At 28.0% G+C, this 19,677-nt stretch overlaps 2 protein-coding genes across 4 annotated transcripts in view; both read left to right on the plus strand.

Moving 5' to 3' along the window:
* Window positions 1-10,778, plus strand: part of LOC106678690 (uncharacterized) — a 350,298-nt gene extending 339,520 nt beyond the window's left edge. For both annotated transcript variants that reach the window (XM_067052345.1, XM_014417394.2), the window contains exons 18-22: window positions 1,216-1,412; window positions 3,113-3,277; window positions 5,281-5,427; window positions 5,685-5,792; window positions 7,591-10,778. In XM_067052345.1, coding sequence (XP_066908446.1) covers window positions 1,216-1,412; window positions 3,113-3,277; window positions 5,281-5,427; window positions 5,685-5,792; window positions 7,591-7,905 — 932 coding nt within the window. In that variant the 3' untranslated portion in view covers window positions 7,906-10,778. The remainder of the gene's footprint in view (window positions 1-1,215; window positions 1,413-3,112; window positions 3,278-5,280; window positions 5,428-5,684; window positions 5,793-7,590) is intronic.
* Window positions 10,779-15,534: 4,756 nt separating this feature from the next.
* Ms (Myosuppressin) overlaps window positions 15,535-19,677 on the plus strand; it is a 377,051-nt gene continuing 372,908 nt past the window's right edge. The window contains exons 1-2 of one of the 2 annotated variants that reach the window (XM_067052342.1): window positions 15,535-16,029; window positions 16,256-16,289. The gene's annotated coding sequence lies outside the window, so the exon portion shown is untranslated. The remainder of the gene's footprint in view (window positions 16,030-16,255; window positions 16,290-19,677) is intronic. The other variant, XM_067052343.1, reaches the window with a different exon arrangement.

Below are 19,677 nucleotides of genomic sequence, written 5' to 3' on the forward strand. Positions count from 1 at the left end.
TTGAACTTTAGATTTTAAAAAAATTAAAAAAAAATTATTAGTCTTATTGTACTTATTGTATTTAATGTTTTTAAATATTTTTTTGATATTGTTGGCTTCTTATCGAAATCTCCTGGATTTTCAAATTTGAATGTTTTGATTTAGATTAAATGTTTCTTATCTTATATTATATACCATCTAAATCAAATTAATTAATCTGAATTAAAACTTTAAATATAAAAATTTAGAATTATGAGGTTTCAATTGTTAAGCAATATGTTCTTGATATTTCTAGTCATCCTCTGTGAACAAAATATGTATTTTTAATTTTCTCATAGCAATCGGTACCAAATATAAACTGCAAAAACTTAATTCATTTAGTTCTTTAAATTTTGTTTATTTTACTTCATTGATTTGATTTTATTGCCTAAGCCCACTTTAGGCTAATAATAGCTCTTCTTGGGGCTATGATTGGCTTTGATTCATGAACTTTATGATTGGACATCTTTAGTTTTTGTTACTTCAGTTTATTCCCATACTTTTTAAAATTGTAATTACTAAAAATTTAAAATTATTGTTTTGTCTTTTCTTTTTCCTTTATATAGGTTTATTTGCTCACTACTAGCTATGTATTCATGCTGGAATTAAGAAAAAATCATATTTACTGAATCAATAATGTTCACTCACATTTTATGTTTTAGACAATAAGGAACAAATTTGTTTCTGTATCAGTTGTTCTACAGTCACATTTGTGTTTGAACTTTATTTGGGTTGGTACTTAGTTAATTCCTTTTTGACTTTCTCCAGGTTCCCCGCTGCTTTCGCTAATGTGTTCATAAACTTCTTTCAAATATTGCCCTTACCTACCTCCACATATTATCTATTCATTTTGAAACTTCTAATAAGTGGTTTCAAGGATTAAAGTGGAGGAAAAACCCACTCTTGAAAAATTTGATTAGCTTATGTTGAGATTATATTTCTTATTGATTTATTTCATCTTTGATCTAAAAGTAAATCAACAGAGCGTTTCAGCATTATCTTCCCGGCTGGTTACTTATATTTGCAAGAAATGGAATCATGACCTTTTTCCACATCCAGATCATAAACCTTCATTCCAATAAACTTAATAGATTTCTATGAGAACTTCAGTCTTGATTTGTAGGAGTAAATTTGAAAATTCATAATGGCAATATTCTAGTTTAAATAATCTGAGTTAATATGCAATTTTTTTTCCAGCTAAAAACCCCAATCGTGACTCTGATTCAAGCTTTGGTCTACATAGTCCAGATACTCTGTCAACCTACGAAGCATTACAGGAAGTTTGGAAAAAAGTTCAAGAAACTGGAAATTACGAATTGCCTGGAGCAACCCTTTGCCTTGATCCAGATATAATAGATCTTACGCTTCTTCCTCCCCCTACCACTCCTGATAAGGTACTGTCATTTTTCTTTTCTGCCATTATTGAATATGTCAAATAATGAACAAGAATGCACATTTGACATTTACTACATTAATTTATTTCCGTTTTTTTCTACTGGTGGGACAGGGTGTGTACTGGATCTGGAAAATTCAAGAAATTTGTTGAACTTGGAAAAGTCACGGAATATAATTAAAAAAAAAATCCGAAAGTAAAAAATTTCTCAAATTCATGGACGCAAGTGCAAATTTTCTGTCATGAATCAGAATCATTATTTAATACAATATCTTAACTAGTTTATGCTAGTGATATACACACAAGTTTCATATGGCATGTTTAACTACCATATTATAGTATCTTCATTAATTTTTATGATAAAAAATGTTCGATATTGTTACAAGAGCTAATAGAACTTCATTCCTCTGTCATAGACAAGTGTATAAAGTAATTGTCTTTGTTGTTTATTTTCCTCTAACACTTCATAATATATGTATTCCAATTTTTTTCTAGAAGTAGAAGTGAAGAAATTTATTTCCAATCATAAATAAAAAATATTTTTAAAAAAACAATTATAAAGCCATAATCTATAATTTTTCTAGTATATAATCAAATATATATATATATATGAAAAGGACTCAATTTATAGAGGTGTTGGGCAGAACTGTAACCTTCTGAGGGAATGGGTATTCCAAATTACTAGCTTATAAGTATTATATACTACAATCTATGAATAAATGGTTCTTTTATGCATGTATTATATAATTAAATAAATAAATTTCTTTAACTATCATAATTTTTTTCTTAAAGAGAGTAGTGAGAATTCCATTCAAATCAAGGTATATATCATGCCAGGTAATTCCATGAGATTATTTTGGTAGACACGATGTTCTGAGGTAATGTATCATAACAGATACAATTTTTTTTTATATTTCAAAACAGAACTTGGACTTTACAATTAAACTAAAGAGTCAGATGCAAGCAATGGAAATGAGTTACTTTAGGAAGGTTAAAGGAACAGATAAGAATTGACTGTGTGAGGAACATTATCGTTAGAGCGAGCATCAGTATAAGACCTATTCAGGATATACTAGAAAAACATCATCTGAGCTGATTTGGACATGTGTTGCAAAATTTTGAAAATCGTTAGGCCAGGGCTGCCTTTGAAGCTGTTATAGAAAGAAAGATACCAGAAATCTATTGAAGAAGGACTAAAAGAGGCCTTTGAGCAAATTAGGTTTGAAGTGGAGGAGGAAAGAGCTGGTACAGAACCAGAATTTATTGCAAGCTCTATAAAAAGTTTCCTCATATTATGCTACGTCAGAAGAGGGAAGACAAAGATGAAGACTATTTTAAATTGTTAGTAATTGTAACTTCAAAAATATAATTTCACCAAGGATTTAGCAGTAGAAGTGAGGAAATTTATTTCCAATCATAAATAAAAAATATTTAAAAAAAAACAATTATAAAGCCATAATCTGTAATTTTTCTAGTATATAATCACATTAAAAAATCAGTTTTAATGTTTGATATATTTATTGCTTATAAAAAACTTACCTTAGACCAAAACCATTTTGCCTATTATTTGAACTGTTTTGTATTTATTTTTTGGTCAAAGGCCCAATTTTGAATCTCAATCTTCAGAAGTTTAACTACTTCTTCCCATGTTTTTTAGTCATCCTCGAATTAATACTTAAAACATATATTTTTTTTATGTAGATCACTGTTGGAGCAGAAGAGCTTCTCAGCCTTGGCTTGGAAGAGTTCTTGGAATCAACAAAAGTAGTTCCTCCTCCACCAACTACTGTTGTAGATCCAACCATCAACCTCACCACGGAGCAAATTTGTGCTTTTATAATACCACCTCCTCCTCCTCCATCAATGGTAAGTAAATTATAATTATTGAACGGTATCACTTTTCCTTTCTTCATGTTTCTAATGTTATGTATTGATTTGTAGTTAGTTTTATCTTAACTATTGGGTTGTAAAGTAAGTTTGTAGCGTTTTTTACTGGTGATTTCAATAAAAACTTCAGATTCTTGTAAATATTTTTAATGAATTATATATGACCCATTTTGATCTATTGGTTATATACATGTTGCCATCTTTCAGGTAACTTTTAAACTCCATCCTCCCAGAACTTCTTAGATTTTTGTGTGATGAACTCTTCTATGTGCGTTTTGCAGTCCTCGAGCGAATTAAAGTGTTCATTAAGAGATTTTTGAAGGGCCCCAAATAAGTGAAAATCTGTTGGGGCAAGGTCTAGTGAATAGGGTGGGTGGGGGATCACATCCCAGCCGAACTCCAATAATTTCTGCCGGATCTGTAAAGACACGTGAGGATGGGCGTTATCATGATAGAAAACTATGCCTTTACGATTAGCCAATGCTGGACGCTTTTGCTCAACCACTGCCTTTAATTGTTCCAACTGGGCACAGTTCTGTGATATCTCGTGTCGTAGAGTGAGGGTTGCCTATGAGCAATGCTTGAATTTGGTCATCATCAACAGTTAAAGGATGACTCGAGCGCTTTGCGTCTTCCAAGTAAAACTTTCCTGTTCTGAACTGAGCAAACCACTTAGGGATGCTTTCTCCTAAGGGATCATTGCTATACACACTGCAATTTTTTTTAACCGTCTGTGCAGTGGATTTTCCTTTTCGGAAATAAAAAATCTTTAACTGACGAAAATGAATTTTTTTCTCTTCCATTTTGAGCAAACAAAATATCACTTAAAGATAAGGAATCTCGGTTGAAACTAATGCATAAAAGCACCTTAACTAATCCTTTTTTAGAATATGTAAACATTATTGACCAAGCAAACATGATTTTATAAACACAGAGAGGTTCAAATTGAAATATTGAAAAATGCTATGAACTTATTTTACAACCCAATAGTTTACCTTTGCAAGAACTATATATGGTATTATATTTGTTTCCTTCTTATCTTTAATTCATTTGAAATATCAGCTATCTCATGCTCATTCATATAAACAATACATTATCAAGAAAGTCTATTTAACACATACAATTGGTGAATCTCCATATTTATTAAGACTATATTAGTTAGGATCTGTCTAATACCCTTTTTCTCTGAGTTATATTCACATTTCTCAGAGTTAGGCATGGAAAAGAACGGAACAATGTGTGATAAGTATCCCATGGCAGTCATAGCACTGTGGAAGCTAATCTTAGAATGAGAGGTTCTACCCATGCCTAATTCGTAGGCTAGCTCAAAAACAGTTCATTTTTAGGCTTTAAATCATAAGACCAAATTTACAGAGGCCTAGTATTTGGGTATTAATGTCCGCATCGAAGTCTTCAAAACCCAATTTGTACAGTCTCAGTCCGTTGATTTATCTCTGTCATAGTTTTGAAACTTCACACTTTTTTGAATTACTTTTATTAAAGTTGCAGCAAGAATTTAAGAATTGAAGTTGAGATTTATCACTTCTTCAGGAAATTCCCTTTCTTTTGAGACCTCATTTGTAAAAATCCATCGTTCCTGAGAGCTGGGAAAGTGATACTATCATATTATATATATGTACGATTAATCATTATTATAAAAAGTGCTAATTTTAGAAATAAGAACATTCTAGTTCTAAGGTGGTAAAATAGACACTTATGATAGGCTGTGGTGATGATTCATTCTTGTTGAATCGAGATGAAAAAAACTAGTGAATTAAATCTACTTTCATTATGTTATTGTTGTACTTTCATCATAGCTGGAAGATTTAAAAAAATTAAGAATTTCAAAACTACTATATGTTACCGATACTGAACTAAAGACAATGTTCTGTAAAATATTCAGTATGAAAAATGATGATTTGCCAATATTTGTTTAGAATTATGTTAAATAATTTATATTGGCATATTTTTTTAATTTTCAGGATGAAGATGTATGTAAACAAAATGGAATAGCCTGCAAAGAAGAGGATATCAAAGCCTGTTGTGAAAAACAACCAGAAAGACCTCCAAAAGTAGCATATAAATATCCACCACCTCTCCCTCCCAGATCTGATTCATTTATTCGGAAAGTAAGTATTGTTACAGTTTTAATATATCATTTTGACTTAGCTGCTAACTCTTGTGAAAGTATTTGTTTAATGTAAGAGCAATCAGTATCGTAATTTCTCAACAAAAATAATTTTAATTTTTTAGTTATGTATTGATTTGATTGCTGTTACATTAAGCTGCAGAAAAAAATTAAGATGTTTATGAAAAATGTCAACTGCATAATTTTATTATTGATTTGAATAAGAACAATTTTTCTAGATCTTGTTTCGTTTTCTAGCAGGCTGATGCTGACGTTAATGTGGAAGCACTTAAAATAACAGCTGATTTCAGTGATCGCTTAAGTTTAGCTTTGGCTCAAACTGACAGAAATATTAATAAAACTCAGGTGAGATTTCTCAAGGTGTATTTATGAATCTTAATTGATATTGTTAGAAATATAACAATTAATTATCACTCTATTTTGGGAATGCAACAAAGATATGAACTCCATTTTATTTTTTTAAAAAACCATTATGCCAGAACATTAGACTCTAATCATGTCTTTTGTTATTATTGTTCCCTTATTAAAATTTCAAAAGCATCATCTGAAGAAAATAAAGGGCATGATAAGGATTCTAATGGGTAGATTGATCAAGGCTTTGAGACCTCATGTGGAAAAAAGAGGAGTTCCCAAACACTGGGATGCACTTACCTTCGTATAGTGGATCTAGAATGAGTTTGCCTGTGGGTAAAGGGAGGGGAGAGATGCGCAGTGGCAAACGTTCCTCTGCTAACCCCCACTCTTCTCTCCACTAGGTCTGTTCACTGTACGGACCATGTGTAATACATGTTTTCCCTCTTAAATCCTGTACTGCCAATGTTCTGTACAGTTCTGGACAGTAAGAAATGGTTGTTGGAACTGACCTACTTCTGAAATTTTACAAATAAAAATTCCTTGTATCAGTTTTTTCAGAACTATTTTTTATTAATATGGCAAGATTATAGGTTTTACCATAGCAAATAAACTGGGTGGAGGGAAAACTCTCCACTCTCAAACCAAAACTATAATTATGAACATATTTAAATTCATGAAAACAGAGGTTGAGAGTGGTCCAATTCATGTCTTTTGTGAAAAGCCATAAATTACTGCATTTTAAAATATTAAAATTAAGAAAATTGTTCCACTAACTGTTTCACAACAAATTTAAGCTTAAAAAGAGGCAGTTTTTTTCTGAATACAATGATTATCAAATCTCAAAAATTAATATTTAGAAGATATCGCATTCTTAAAAAGCAAGTCAGAACAGAGTTGACAATATATTTTCCTACTAAGTAAAAGAAGAATCAATCAGAAACAGTCCCAGTCAAAGATAAAGGATAATCTAAAGAAACGAGTAACTTCCTGTATTCGTAACTTAGGAGTCCGAGAAAAGTGGGGGGAGAGGGGGGAAAGTGTTCCAAGTACCTACCGAATCCAGAACTGGTTGGGCATTACCAATTTCCAGACTGCCTCTTGGTTTATTCCTGGTAGGAGGGGTTTGTTATAGTGTGGAGGGAACAAGGAGCTAGTTGGGGGTGCACGAGTTCCCTTCCCTACAGGAAAACTCATCTTAGATGCAGTATACTAATGGACAAAAAAAAAATATGGAATAACGGATTTTGGACTAATTAAAAAAAATGATTAGGAAGATTTTGAATCAGATTAATCTAGTGCACTAAAGTGACAAAATTAGTGACATTGCTTGCCTCTTAAATTTATATTTTATTGATATATTTCATAAATACAATGTTTTAGTCTTTGATGCAGTCATCTTATTAATTGCTTACTTTATTAACTGTATAACTTAATTATTAACTATGATTAATTTAAATTCTTATTAATTGTGATTTAATTACTAGCAGTTGAATATTAATTCAGATTTTAAAGTAAGATAATAAAGCAAAATTAGTAATCATTAGGTAATGATATTAAACTACAGGTATTATTTTGAAGAGTATATATCATGGATTATACAGTATTCTGTTAAATATTATCTCCTTGATATCTAAATTTTGATAGAGATTGGGGGAGAGGAAATATGTTGGATATGGCCATTTCTATATTCAGGAAACGTCTTGTTTTGTCAATTCTTAATATTATTATTTATTGTCACTTTTCAGTGATATATTTTCAGAGAGCTAATGCTATATTATAAATTTTTCAGGAGGTGAAAGATATGCTCGGACTGGAGCTGAGAAGGTTGGTCACTTCATCCAAGCTATTGGTTAGAAGCCATAAATGTGCCAACACCACTTTAGAAGCCGGAGATTACTGTGGCAATCTCCAAACAGTTACATCACAGCTAAGGAAAGTCGTAGAGTATGGTGTAACAATGGAACCGTGTTTTGTTTTGGGTGTGCTTAAAGTAGTGACAGAGGTCCAAGGAATTATAGTATCAGAAAAGCAGGAGGACTTGAGCGGCGGAGCCGAGCGGTTAGCAAGTGCTCTCGCCTCGCTCATCAAGCACTGTCACCCATAAGTATCATCATTGCTGTTAACTTGGCATTCTTTGGAAAAATCTTGTGATTGTACATAAAGAGTTATGCCGGTGATCCTAGCTTTAGCATGGAGTGCCATATTATTATCAGCAATAATAAATTTTAACACAAATACCGTCCCTAGTTATTTGAGGGGAATAAATAGTAAAATAGCAGTTCTCTTCTGATTTGTACTGTCAGTTTTGAATATGCATAAATAAATATATAAATAATGGAACCATGGTGAAACTGTATACACTTAATGACCAACATGTTTAAAGAATTTTGAATTATTTTAAGATGTTAAGTAGATAGTACTGTGTTTAACTTTATGTAATATAATCATAATGAAGTGATATGGACTAGATAATTATAATGAATAAATATAAAAATATTTTATTGCTCAGAAATTTAATAGATATTGTGATTCCATTACTTGTTTGGATGTTAGACTAATAATAATTATTAATGATATGTGATGAATTAAAACAAAAAAAAAATTATTAAATTAATGTTTTTATTTTATTTTTGAACAAATTAAAAAAAAAGTTTATTTATTCTTAATTTTTATATATTTTTTAATTTGAGATTTATTATATTCTAGATTGATTCATTTATCACTGTCAAAAATTAATAAGTATATACCTAAATAATGTATTAAAGTGTGTTTACCTTTGAGTAGTGTAGAATTGATTATTAAACAATGAGCAAGGCTAGTTCAATAATTTAATAGTGCTAATATTAGTCGAATATCATAGTCATATTTGTGTATAATATTGAATAATTATGAAGTCCAAGCATAAACTCGGGTCAAATTACATATGATCGACCTAATATGGAAAGAAAAGTAATGTGATCTATCAGGAAACGTGATTTTTACAATTAGTGCTGTCTCTCATCAGCTATATTTATAGATTCACTTTAGTTTGATTGGTTTTAAAAATGTTTTTGCAACCCTTTAGTTGTTGGCTTATATTATTTCATCATTTTATTTAGAATTTCTACTGAAATATCATTCACGTTTATTGCACTTGCTGCCATATAACAAATATTTTATTTTCAAAAATTATACTATTCATATTTAAGTAATAGAATTTAAATTACCTACAAAAGATTGACTGATAAGTGTTTTGCGTGTTAATACACTTTTATATGTCATTAGAGTAATAATGAGTGCAATTGTGTATTTATTAAAAGATTTATGGCCTAAACTAGATGCTATGAGGTAACTTATGATATTGTCTATTTTGATTTTATTCTGTTATAAATTAATGATTGTTTTGAAACAAATAAGTTTAGAACATTAATTATATTATTTTTATTTAGTATAGCTATCACTGCCACACATGTTAAAAGTTGGGCTTGCTTTGTCGCATGGATTCATAACCTTAAACTCTAAGGAGCCCTTGGGGAATTAGTATGATTTCTGTGTATAAGATAAAATTTTTATATGCCAGTAGTTAAGACACTGTCTCCCATTAGATTTTTTTCCAATTTCATTAATTTGATAATTAATATATCCTGTGTCTTTTACTGTAAACATTGGAAATAATTTAAGAACATAAAGTATTATCCATGTTACACATTATTCTAGGTAACATATATGAAGGAATACATTTTTATAATTTCTTTGGAAACTTATGTTACAAAAAAATTGAATTGCAGATTAAAATAAAATATTTTTTAACATCTTCATTTTATTAGATATTTTCAAGCAATATTAATAAGTAACGTTGAAACGCAACTTGATATGATTTTTATTTGTAAAAATTACATTACTTAACAACATTTACATTTCGGGACCTTTCCCCCATAGTGACAAAATTCTTAACAACATTCTTCATAAAATCTGTGTAAGGTTTTGCTGTTATATGTCCAATTAATCCATACATAATTTCATCATTTATAACTTAAATGATTATACTCTGCTCTTCATTATTTTTTAGGACTCAGAAATAAACAGTGTTATGACTGTTTTAAATATTAGATGAAAGAGTTTCCATGGTATTATTCAACAATTAAAATACAGTAATCTTTATTGTTGCCTCTCAGTCTATCTTTGAAATCTAGAATAAAAATTAGAAATCTTTCCTCTCATTTAATTTTATTTTAAGTATTTATTTTAAACATCCATCACTAGGAGGGTCATATTAATTTTTTCAATATATTTGTTTTGGATATAAAAATGTTTTTATATTTAATAATATTTGGTTTCTAAAATATAATTAGCTCAGTTATATACTAAGTTTTAGTTTATGTATTAAAAAATCATTAATTTGAGAAGGGTGTCCCTACAATAATAAGGTTATGAACCCCTGCTTTGCCATATAGTTACTAATTGCTATGCAATGTTTGTACATTTTAATTAAAAATTATGTTAACTAACAAAAGTTTTGAAATGTTTTATCATCAATGGAAACTTTATTTTTATATGAAAATGATTACAATAAGTGATATAATAAAATAAGAATATTGCAAGCAAAATTCAATTATATTGAAACCAACTAACATGTGTGTTTATTTTTACTTTTTAATTATCAGTTATCACCAAAAGCAAATTAATCAAATGTAATGTAATTTTATAAACATTCAAATTTTTGTATGTGTTTATCAGGAAAATGATAAGAATTTACCAAAGACCTTGAATATGTTAGTACCAAAAAGTAATGTGTAATTATTTTTTTTTTAATTTTTATTTTATTGTTACTAAGAAATTTTATATCGTGAAATGTAATTTTGCCTTTTGTGCCATTGTGTTATAACTGTTATAAAAGGATTTTGTTATGACACAGATAGTGTTGTATACAGAGTTTTGTTGCTGTAATAAACTAGTCATTTAAATATATTTCATTTGCAAATATATACTGTACAAACATTTATGTTATCATTTTTTTAATCAATTTAATTAAACATTTTTTTCTGTCATATCCAAGAGTCATTTTTCTTTTAATCTTGTTTCAATACTTCATATTTTGGACTAGAAAGTTAACTTCGAAAAGTTTCTTTAATAATCTATTGAAGATTTAGGAAACAATTATGAGGGTGATATTGCTTATAAAACAACAATTTGATCAAACATAATTTTTAATTCTGAAACACTATTATTTCATTTGAAATGAATATCTTTACTTAAAAAAATACAAAAAACATTCTACAAGAATTCATGAAAAAATATTTTTACTAACCCTTAGTTTGGCAAAGAAATTATTGTCTAATAAAGACAATTTTTTTTCCTGGATCTTGTTTTTAAAATCTATTTAATTTAATTTTAAATATTAAATAAATCAAAAATTTGTATCCTTTTTTGTCTCAACACTTTTTATTTTTCACCAGTCCAACATTTCGGCCATTTTAGCCATCCTCAAGGACATCTTCAATTATAATTTCTTCCTCACATTAATTTAGAGTTACTTTTGCAGGCTATTCTGCATAGGTCATTTCTTTTATTATAAGTTAAAAGCCTATTTTTTTAAATTTAGAATCATAAATATTTAATTCTTCTTTTATAAGATTATCCACAACAAATTCACTACCATATAACAAACCATTTATAAATAAATGGTTTGTTATAATCATAACCATTTATTTGTTATATATATAACCATTTATAAACTATTTTAAGATAGGCAGTGGATATAATGAAACACACAATTTTAAGTGATGAAAGTTTTTATTTATAAACAATGTTGAGACTTAACTTATTGATTACTGATACTTATATATAATTATAATATATTATCAAATATTGATATTAACCAAAATGTAATATAAAAAAATTGATAATAAACGTTTTGAAATAAGTTAATAATAATAATAATAATAATGAAGGCCTAATAAACCCAAAGGTTCAATGCTGATACCACCAAACGCTCTTTACATACATGCTTCCAGTGATGTCCCTCCAAAACCACATCTACTAAATCAGTTTTAATATAATCCTTCCATTTATGTTTTGGTCTGCCCCTCGGATGTTTACCCACCGGTTCAGGATTTATTAACATTTTAGGGATCCATTCATTACTAAGCCCTACAGCCTTGCACGCCCATCTTATACACCACAATGCTATAACTTGAATTATATTTGTAGTTACTTCAATTCACTGTTGTGTAGTCTTTTAAATTCTCCTGTTAATTCATCCTTTTCCAGTCTGAATATTTTACCTAATACTTTATTTTTGAAAACCTTAAGACACTGTTTATCCCTTAGTGTAAGATGCCACGTCTTGCCTCCATAAAGAACAGTAGGAAGGATAATAGTTTTGTTAATTCTAATTTTTAAGTTTTTGGATAGGAGGTGCAAGCTAAGCAGTTTTGAAATTGAAAAATAACTAGCATTTCCTGCCTTCAACCTCGCTTTTATTTCCTCATCAATTTCATTTTTTTTTTCTAGTTACCGTAGAAACTAAATACTTAAACCTTTCTACCTGTTCAAATGTATTTCCTCCTATATCTATATCACTGAAATTTCTCGCGTTTCTACTGATGTATATTTTGTTTTATCCATATTTATTTCAAGACATATTTCATTATTGGAGTTTATTAACATGGTTGTATTTAGTTTTATAGTTTTCTTGTCCTTACCCAATAATATCAAATCATTAGCATACAAAAGCACCAGTATTTTAAAGTTAAACCCTTTTTGGTATTCATCACACATTTAATGACGTATTCTAGTGCAAAATAAGTTAACTAAAGAAAAAAGTATCAATTAAAGTTGAGAAGACATAATATCGATCATGAAAGTGCTAAAGAAATAAATTAAGAAAAAGTAACTAAAAGAACATTATTAAATTTTGATTTAAAGTACATTAAATATAGTTTATATTTTAACTACATCTCATCTAGCTCATACTATTAGTTTAATTGAAAGTGAATCCTATAGGATACTAATTTGTAAAACCTAATTTTCTTGGTTAATATCAAATGAATCAATTAAATTTTTATTTGTTAGCCAGTTATTTATACAACTATACAGGAGAATCATAATTTTAAATATATATATATTTGAAGCAAAATATCTGTAAATTTACTCAACCTGAGGCTGATGCCATTTCTGTTGTTGAGGTATAATTCACTGCACAAAATTTGAAAATTTTATTTAAGTGATAAAAGTATTTATTTATAAACAATGTTAAGAGTTAACTTTCTGATTATTGATATAATATACTAAATTATTAAATATTGATATCAAACAAACATCCACGGTAATAATGAATTGGAAATTGTTGGAGCGTAGACTGTTATCTTTGGAGAAAGATATGGAAGTTAAAAGAACCAAATGAGCTGACAAATTTAAACTAAAAAGTGGATAAAATCATTTATATTCTAGATTAAACTGCCAAGTGAAGTGTCAAAAAATATTTTTTATAAAGGATAATATTCTGCAAAAACTTATTTATTCTGAAAACGAAAATATAGAATGTGTTTGTTGTAGTATTGAATCAAGTAAATTTAAAGAAAACTGAAAACTTTTCTAGTTACAGACTTTATGTACAACCAGCTATCAATGTAACATGCCATTTTTACTTTTAAAATATCTGATAGTGTAGATGTAAGAAAAAATGCTGTGGTTTGTTATTAAATTTAAACAATTCTTTAATGAAAATTTGTGCCAGTTGGAATCAGACCATGACTGGTTGATGTTTATTCTGTAGTGGACCCGAAAAATAAAAATCTAAAAAATCGAGAAGCTAATTTAAACTGCTAAAATTGTGGTGAAATATTTGACTCAAAGAGGTACTAAAATTTAAAACGAATACCAAAATTTTAAGAAAAAAAAAATTAAAATTTTATTGATACATTGGTGCATTGGAATAGGAGAGAAAATTATTTTTCTCAAATGTCAAAGTTCACAACAGGTAAGTGAAAAGTTCAAATCTAAAAGAATTGAAAAAAATGAAATATTTAGTTAATATAAGTAAGGAATCTGGTCAGAATTGATGGGAAATTGTAGTATAAAAAAATTTTAATATATTTGTTCAGTATAGGAAAAGTTTTATGTTAATATGATACTGGCAGGACTGTTCATACCATATTATTAATTCCTTCAAATTATTTTAAGAGAACATTATTTATTAATCAAAGAAATTCATTTTTCGTTTCATTTAAATTTTCAAATAAAGTGTAAAGAAGGTTTTGTATGCTTCTACACTAAGTTTTTAATTTTTTCATGATTAAAATCTCTGGATTTCATTAAAATACTCTTATTATAATTTACCGATAAATAAAAATCATTTATATATATTTATTTTTAGTAAATTAATAAATATATGAGCTTCGGGATTATATAAACTAAGTATAAAAACATATTGGTGTTATAATATTTATACTTATTAGGTAGGCCGCGACTAGGGTAGACTAGTACTTCGCGAATTCGAGCCAAAAATTATACCATTTTGTTTTTGTATTGAAATATACTATATTTTATAGTATGTGTCCCAGCTTTCTACAACTCATTAGTGTAAACAAAAGAATATTAAACCCAAATAACATCAACTTTAAAGTTTGTTACAATAATAAGTGAAATAATTTAAGTTATGTTCGAGTTGTATTGATAGTCTGTGATAATGATGATAGAAGAAGAAAGAAAATGAGAATATAATAGAAATGATGGTTCAGGATTATTATTATTATGGACACAAATTATTTTCAATAATATTCGTGAATTAATGGATTGATCTATAAATCCGTTAAGATCTGATCGGTCGATAGATAAAATTAATCGATATTAAGTTATTTCTTGTTACCATATTATTGGAAACTTGTTAGTTGATCGTATTTAATTTAAGGGTGGTGATCAAAAATGGTTACTCTAAAGTATTAGTAAAAGAAACTATTTGAGGCTTTCGGTCGTAAATGATGGTAATTGACAAAATGAAAATTTTATCAATGTTTTATGTTCTAACAGGATTCACTTACATTACTTTATATCAGCATTATTTTATTCAAAAAATATATTTCCTAAAAGAATCTTTAAACATTTTAAAAAATAAAACTTTTGAAAATCTAGTGTTAAAAAACTTCAATATATCACATAAAATTTCAGTTACCATGTTTTACGACCGAACGCCCTTTTGATTTGAAGCGTTTGATCGTCCTTGCAGATCTTCTTCATGGCCGAATGAGCTAGACACAAAACATTGTAAAATACGGAAAGATTATTAAATGAAATTTTTTCTTTAAATGATTCTGATAGATGAAATAAAATCTTGTTGTTACATGTAATACAAAAAATAAGTGCTAGGTTATTAATCTCATTAAGAATGATTCACTATCAATATCTAGTGACACACATTAACATTTGGGGCAATGGATCATTAAACATTGAAACTGACAAAATGAAAACTTTTTCCCGTTTGTTAAAATATTTGTTTCTTACAATGTTCTGCCACCAACTTGCAATCATTTACCATAACTTCAATGCCTATTGTCACCTGTAGATCTTTACCTCATCCGGCAGTATCATTTGAATTATTGTTTAATCCTAAAATAAATATGAATTGGTCTGTTGCCAAAATTATACTCATTATAGTAATTTTATTGAAGGCATTGTAAGGATTTCAGTAACTTGCAAGATTCACATTGTTTAACTCCAATCATGGATTGAAGAAGTTAAGTATGAATACTAAGTTCATATCTTATTTAAATGGAATTTGCATTGATCACTAAATAAATGTAGTTTTAGAAAAAAAACTTGTAAATTACATATGTGAATGACATTTCAATATCTTATGTCCTTTGCATCAGGCGACTCCCATGCTAAATCCATTTAAAAAAAACTTTTTATGTAAAATTTATATGTTTGCAGACTCAAAATAGTAAGAAAAAAATCTACTGATTTCCTTAATGGTGTTGAAAAGTTTAAAAAAACTGGTGTTACCAATAACTTCAGTTCATAAAAAATTTCATTTACCATGTTTTACAAAGCAATAGTCTATGTTTTGTATCTGTTTCATTTAGTCCTAATGAAGGCCTCTGTAGCTCGAAACCTTTGTTTCAAATGAATAGTTTCTTTGATATTTGATTTACCATTATTGACTGCCACCCAGATCTTCGTAAATTAAAAATGATATAATTTTGAAATTTGGAAACTCCACTCATGAATCTACACCTTCACCAGGAATAAGGTAAGAACCTCACATATTTAAATATAATGATTATCATTTTAAATGATGAACTAAAATCTTGTATTATATTTAATAAAAAAAAAGTTTTTTGTTTGGAAATCACTCTAATTACTAATCATTTACAATGAATGTCTAATGACATTCATTAATATGTTATTAATTAAATAATGAAATATTATGTTTAAATATCCATACAAATCGCAATTAATAAAATTTAATGTTTCAGCAGCTTAGAGAACCATAACAAGAGAAACATTAAGGTAAGCTAAAATCGACTAACTGCTAGAATAAAATTACTTATGTGTAAAGAAATATTTTTGTTACCAATAATTGCTAATTCCACTTTTTAGTTTGTCTTGTTTAAATGATATTTATGTTAGAAAACTGATATTATCGCTCTTGAATCATTTAAAAACTTGAAATAGTAATTCTTGTTGGATGAATCTATTATAAAATCAAAATATTAAAAATAATTTATTAAACAATAATTCATGCCGTTTTAAAATTACATGGTGCTTTTTAAATATAGCTCGATTTAATTATCTTAAAGTCTCCTCTTCCTGTTTTAAGCAAATATTTCAAAAATGATATAGAACCGTCGAACCCAGGGGTCTTAGCGGGCCCGATCCGGCGGAGAAGGATTGCCTTTTTTTTAGTGCTATGATCTCCTCTTGTGAGATTGTGACATGTCGTATATTCACCAACCTACTTGCTATAATTGTCTGTTTAAAACGTCAGATAAGTAAGGCTACCTTGAAGGACAGGAGTGAAGGGTTTCATGCAGTTTTATAAATTATAAATATTTATATAATACAATAAAATATAAATGTTTAGAAATGTCCTATTATCACATAATACAATAAATAGGGGATCTATTGGGATAAGGAGTTGATGTTGGTATGAAATGGTATCTATAAAAGAATGATGGAATGTCGGGCTTACAAAAGTTACATTTAAGATAAATTATATGAAGCTATACCGAAGGTTTTAAGTCACACATTAACATACAGAAAAATAGCTACACAGTAAGACAAAATATGCTAAAAGTAGTTGGCTACAATCAAACAATATATGATTGTATGTCTCCATAATGATCGGTGCCTTTCACATGAGGAAGACTTTGTCTCTAGAAATTCTTCAAGATATTTAAGAATTTGAGATAACTTTAAAATTACTTTTGGAGTTCTATCAATGGGTAGATTCTCCACATATTTGTATCATGTTACCATGTCACCTACAGCAAATTTACTTGTTGTATATATTTTTATACAGTTGTAAATAACATTAAATAAGTTATAAATAAAATGAAAAAAAAAACTTATCTGGAGTATATATAGATAATATATCTAAGGAAAATTTGAAAATTTATGAGCTAAGAATCACAAAAGGTTCTGAAAGTAGTCCAGCAGAGAGGAAGAAATAAGTTACAAAATGGAGGATGTTATTGTGAAAGCCACAGTAAGTGGAAATTCATAAAGAAAACACCTTCAATTAAATTAGTAAAAATTATTTTTTCTTAATAGTTTTTTATTTATTTATTTTTAATTAATTACTCTAGATGTAACAACTGATTAGTGAAGACTGCTTTTACTAATCTATTTTTTCTTTTGATATTATTCCTTCCATAATAAACTCCCTAACCACCCTAACCCACTAGTTTCTAACCTTGCTTCCTCTTCCATTCCTGGCAATCCTCCGAGGCGCCTGAAAAGAAGATGGCCTCGTGACCTTATATTGTAAACTATTTTTATTGTTCTACTACTGAGTAGTTTCTCTACATCCTGTATCATATCATTATGTCATTATGATCAAATTTACTTGTTGTATTTTTTATACAGTTGTAAATATCAATAAATAAATAAAAAAAAAATTTTTTTTCTTTTAAATACATATTAAGGTGATCAAAAATAGTGTAGAAGAGTTTTACCATCTCAATTATTCTGAAATGCTTGGCATATCAAAGTCACCCTATTCTACAAAATTAAGAAATATAATTCTTCTTCTTTATCTTTTAGAAAATTAAATACAAATTTCTGATTTTCATTGTGAATAATAAAGCTGAATGATTTAAAATAAAAACAGTTTAAAAGTTATTTTTACTAATATGCTTATTTTGTTCCAAATTAACACTGATTTACTGTGTTGAATTGTGTGTAGAATGTAGAAAGCTCTTTGCTAAATTTTTTTTATTGTTAAATTCTATTAGCAGCTAAAACTAATATTATTATTACTGCTTCCCTTTTACCGTTGGTGCTATTGTAATTTTGACAGTTATATTACAAACTCTTCTCTATGGCAAAAAAATATATTTTTGCCCATTCCTGCCCCAAACAATATTTTAAATTTAATTAAAATATTGAAATGAGTTTTTCCTTAAAATTCTATCCTTCTGTTGTTATTACTTGTGTTTTATGGTTATAAATAGTTTTAAGTTAATTATAATCTCATGGCATTACTTGTGGGAAGAATCTTTTTAAACATGATGATTATTTTGGAGCTGTTCAGAGTTGAATGTTTTTCATTATGTTGCAGTATACTTACTAATATCTCTTTTAAAGAGTTTAAATCTAGAAAAACAAAAATTTTTGGAAAAAGTGAATTTTAATTATTCAGTCATTACTTTCCATGCTTATTTACACATTTTATTTCCTGATTTCGATGGCTGTCATCAGAATTCAAACTTTATTTCCATTATAATTATATTCGTCAAAGCAGGATAACTCAGGTCATAGACTATTTATGAGTTTAAACACACAACAGTTTAAACAGTCTCAAAAATATATATAATTTATTAATCTTGCCAAATATTTGCCCATTCAGGCATCATCAGGGAATTCATTTGAGAAACCTATATTACCAATGATTTACCTACCAATTTTATGCAACTGCAGGATTATGCTGATTCTGCTTTCAAAGGATTAATTATAAATAATTAGATGAAGTGTGAATAATTTTATTATAAGTTGATGAATAATGAATTTTAGAAACAATTGACCCATTCAATGCCATGTATTTTGAAGTCTTCTCTGTTTACAAATCTATAAATTTAAAAATAAAATTGATTCCTGATTCTACTGTAGAAGGATTAATTGTTAATTATTATATGAAGAGTGAATAATTTTATTATAATTAATGAATAATGAATTTTAGAAAAAAAATAGCCGATCAGCGTCATGCATAAATTTTAAAATAAAATTATATTGTCACCTTCAAATTTTATTATGCAATATCATAAAAAACATTATCAACTGAATATAATTATATTGGAGTATTTAATTGGGGGCTTTCGGTCATAAAACATGGTAACTGGTTTGTTATTTTGCATCACTAACTTTTTTTTTAGTTTGATTTCATGAATTATTGTAAGTATATCAAGGAAATTTATTTTCTTAAGAGAATAATGTTGATATTAAGTGGTAAGTGACTTTTTTTTTTTAATGTACAATTTTGTTGTTAAGAAACATTTCAATGTTGTGAAAGTTTTCATTTTGTCAGTTATTGTGTTTTACAACCAAACACCAAAAACCTCAGTTATTATAATTAGATTTTAGAGAATATATACCAGGGCATTCAAAAAGTCCTGTCGTTTTTCGTTTGTTCGTTGTTTATTTTGATTCTAGAGTGTTTGCTAATTAATTCCGTTCAATA

The sequence above is a fragment of the Halyomorpha halys genome, unplaced genomic scaffold (assembly GCF_000696795.3).
Source record: "Halyomorpha halys isolate HHAL.00 unplaced genomic scaffold, Hhal_1.1 Scaffold155.1, whole genome shotgun sequence".
Classification (NCBI taxonomy): domain Eukaryota; kingdom Metazoa; phylum Arthropoda; class Insecta; order Hemiptera; family Pentatomidae; genus Halyomorpha; species Halyomorpha halys.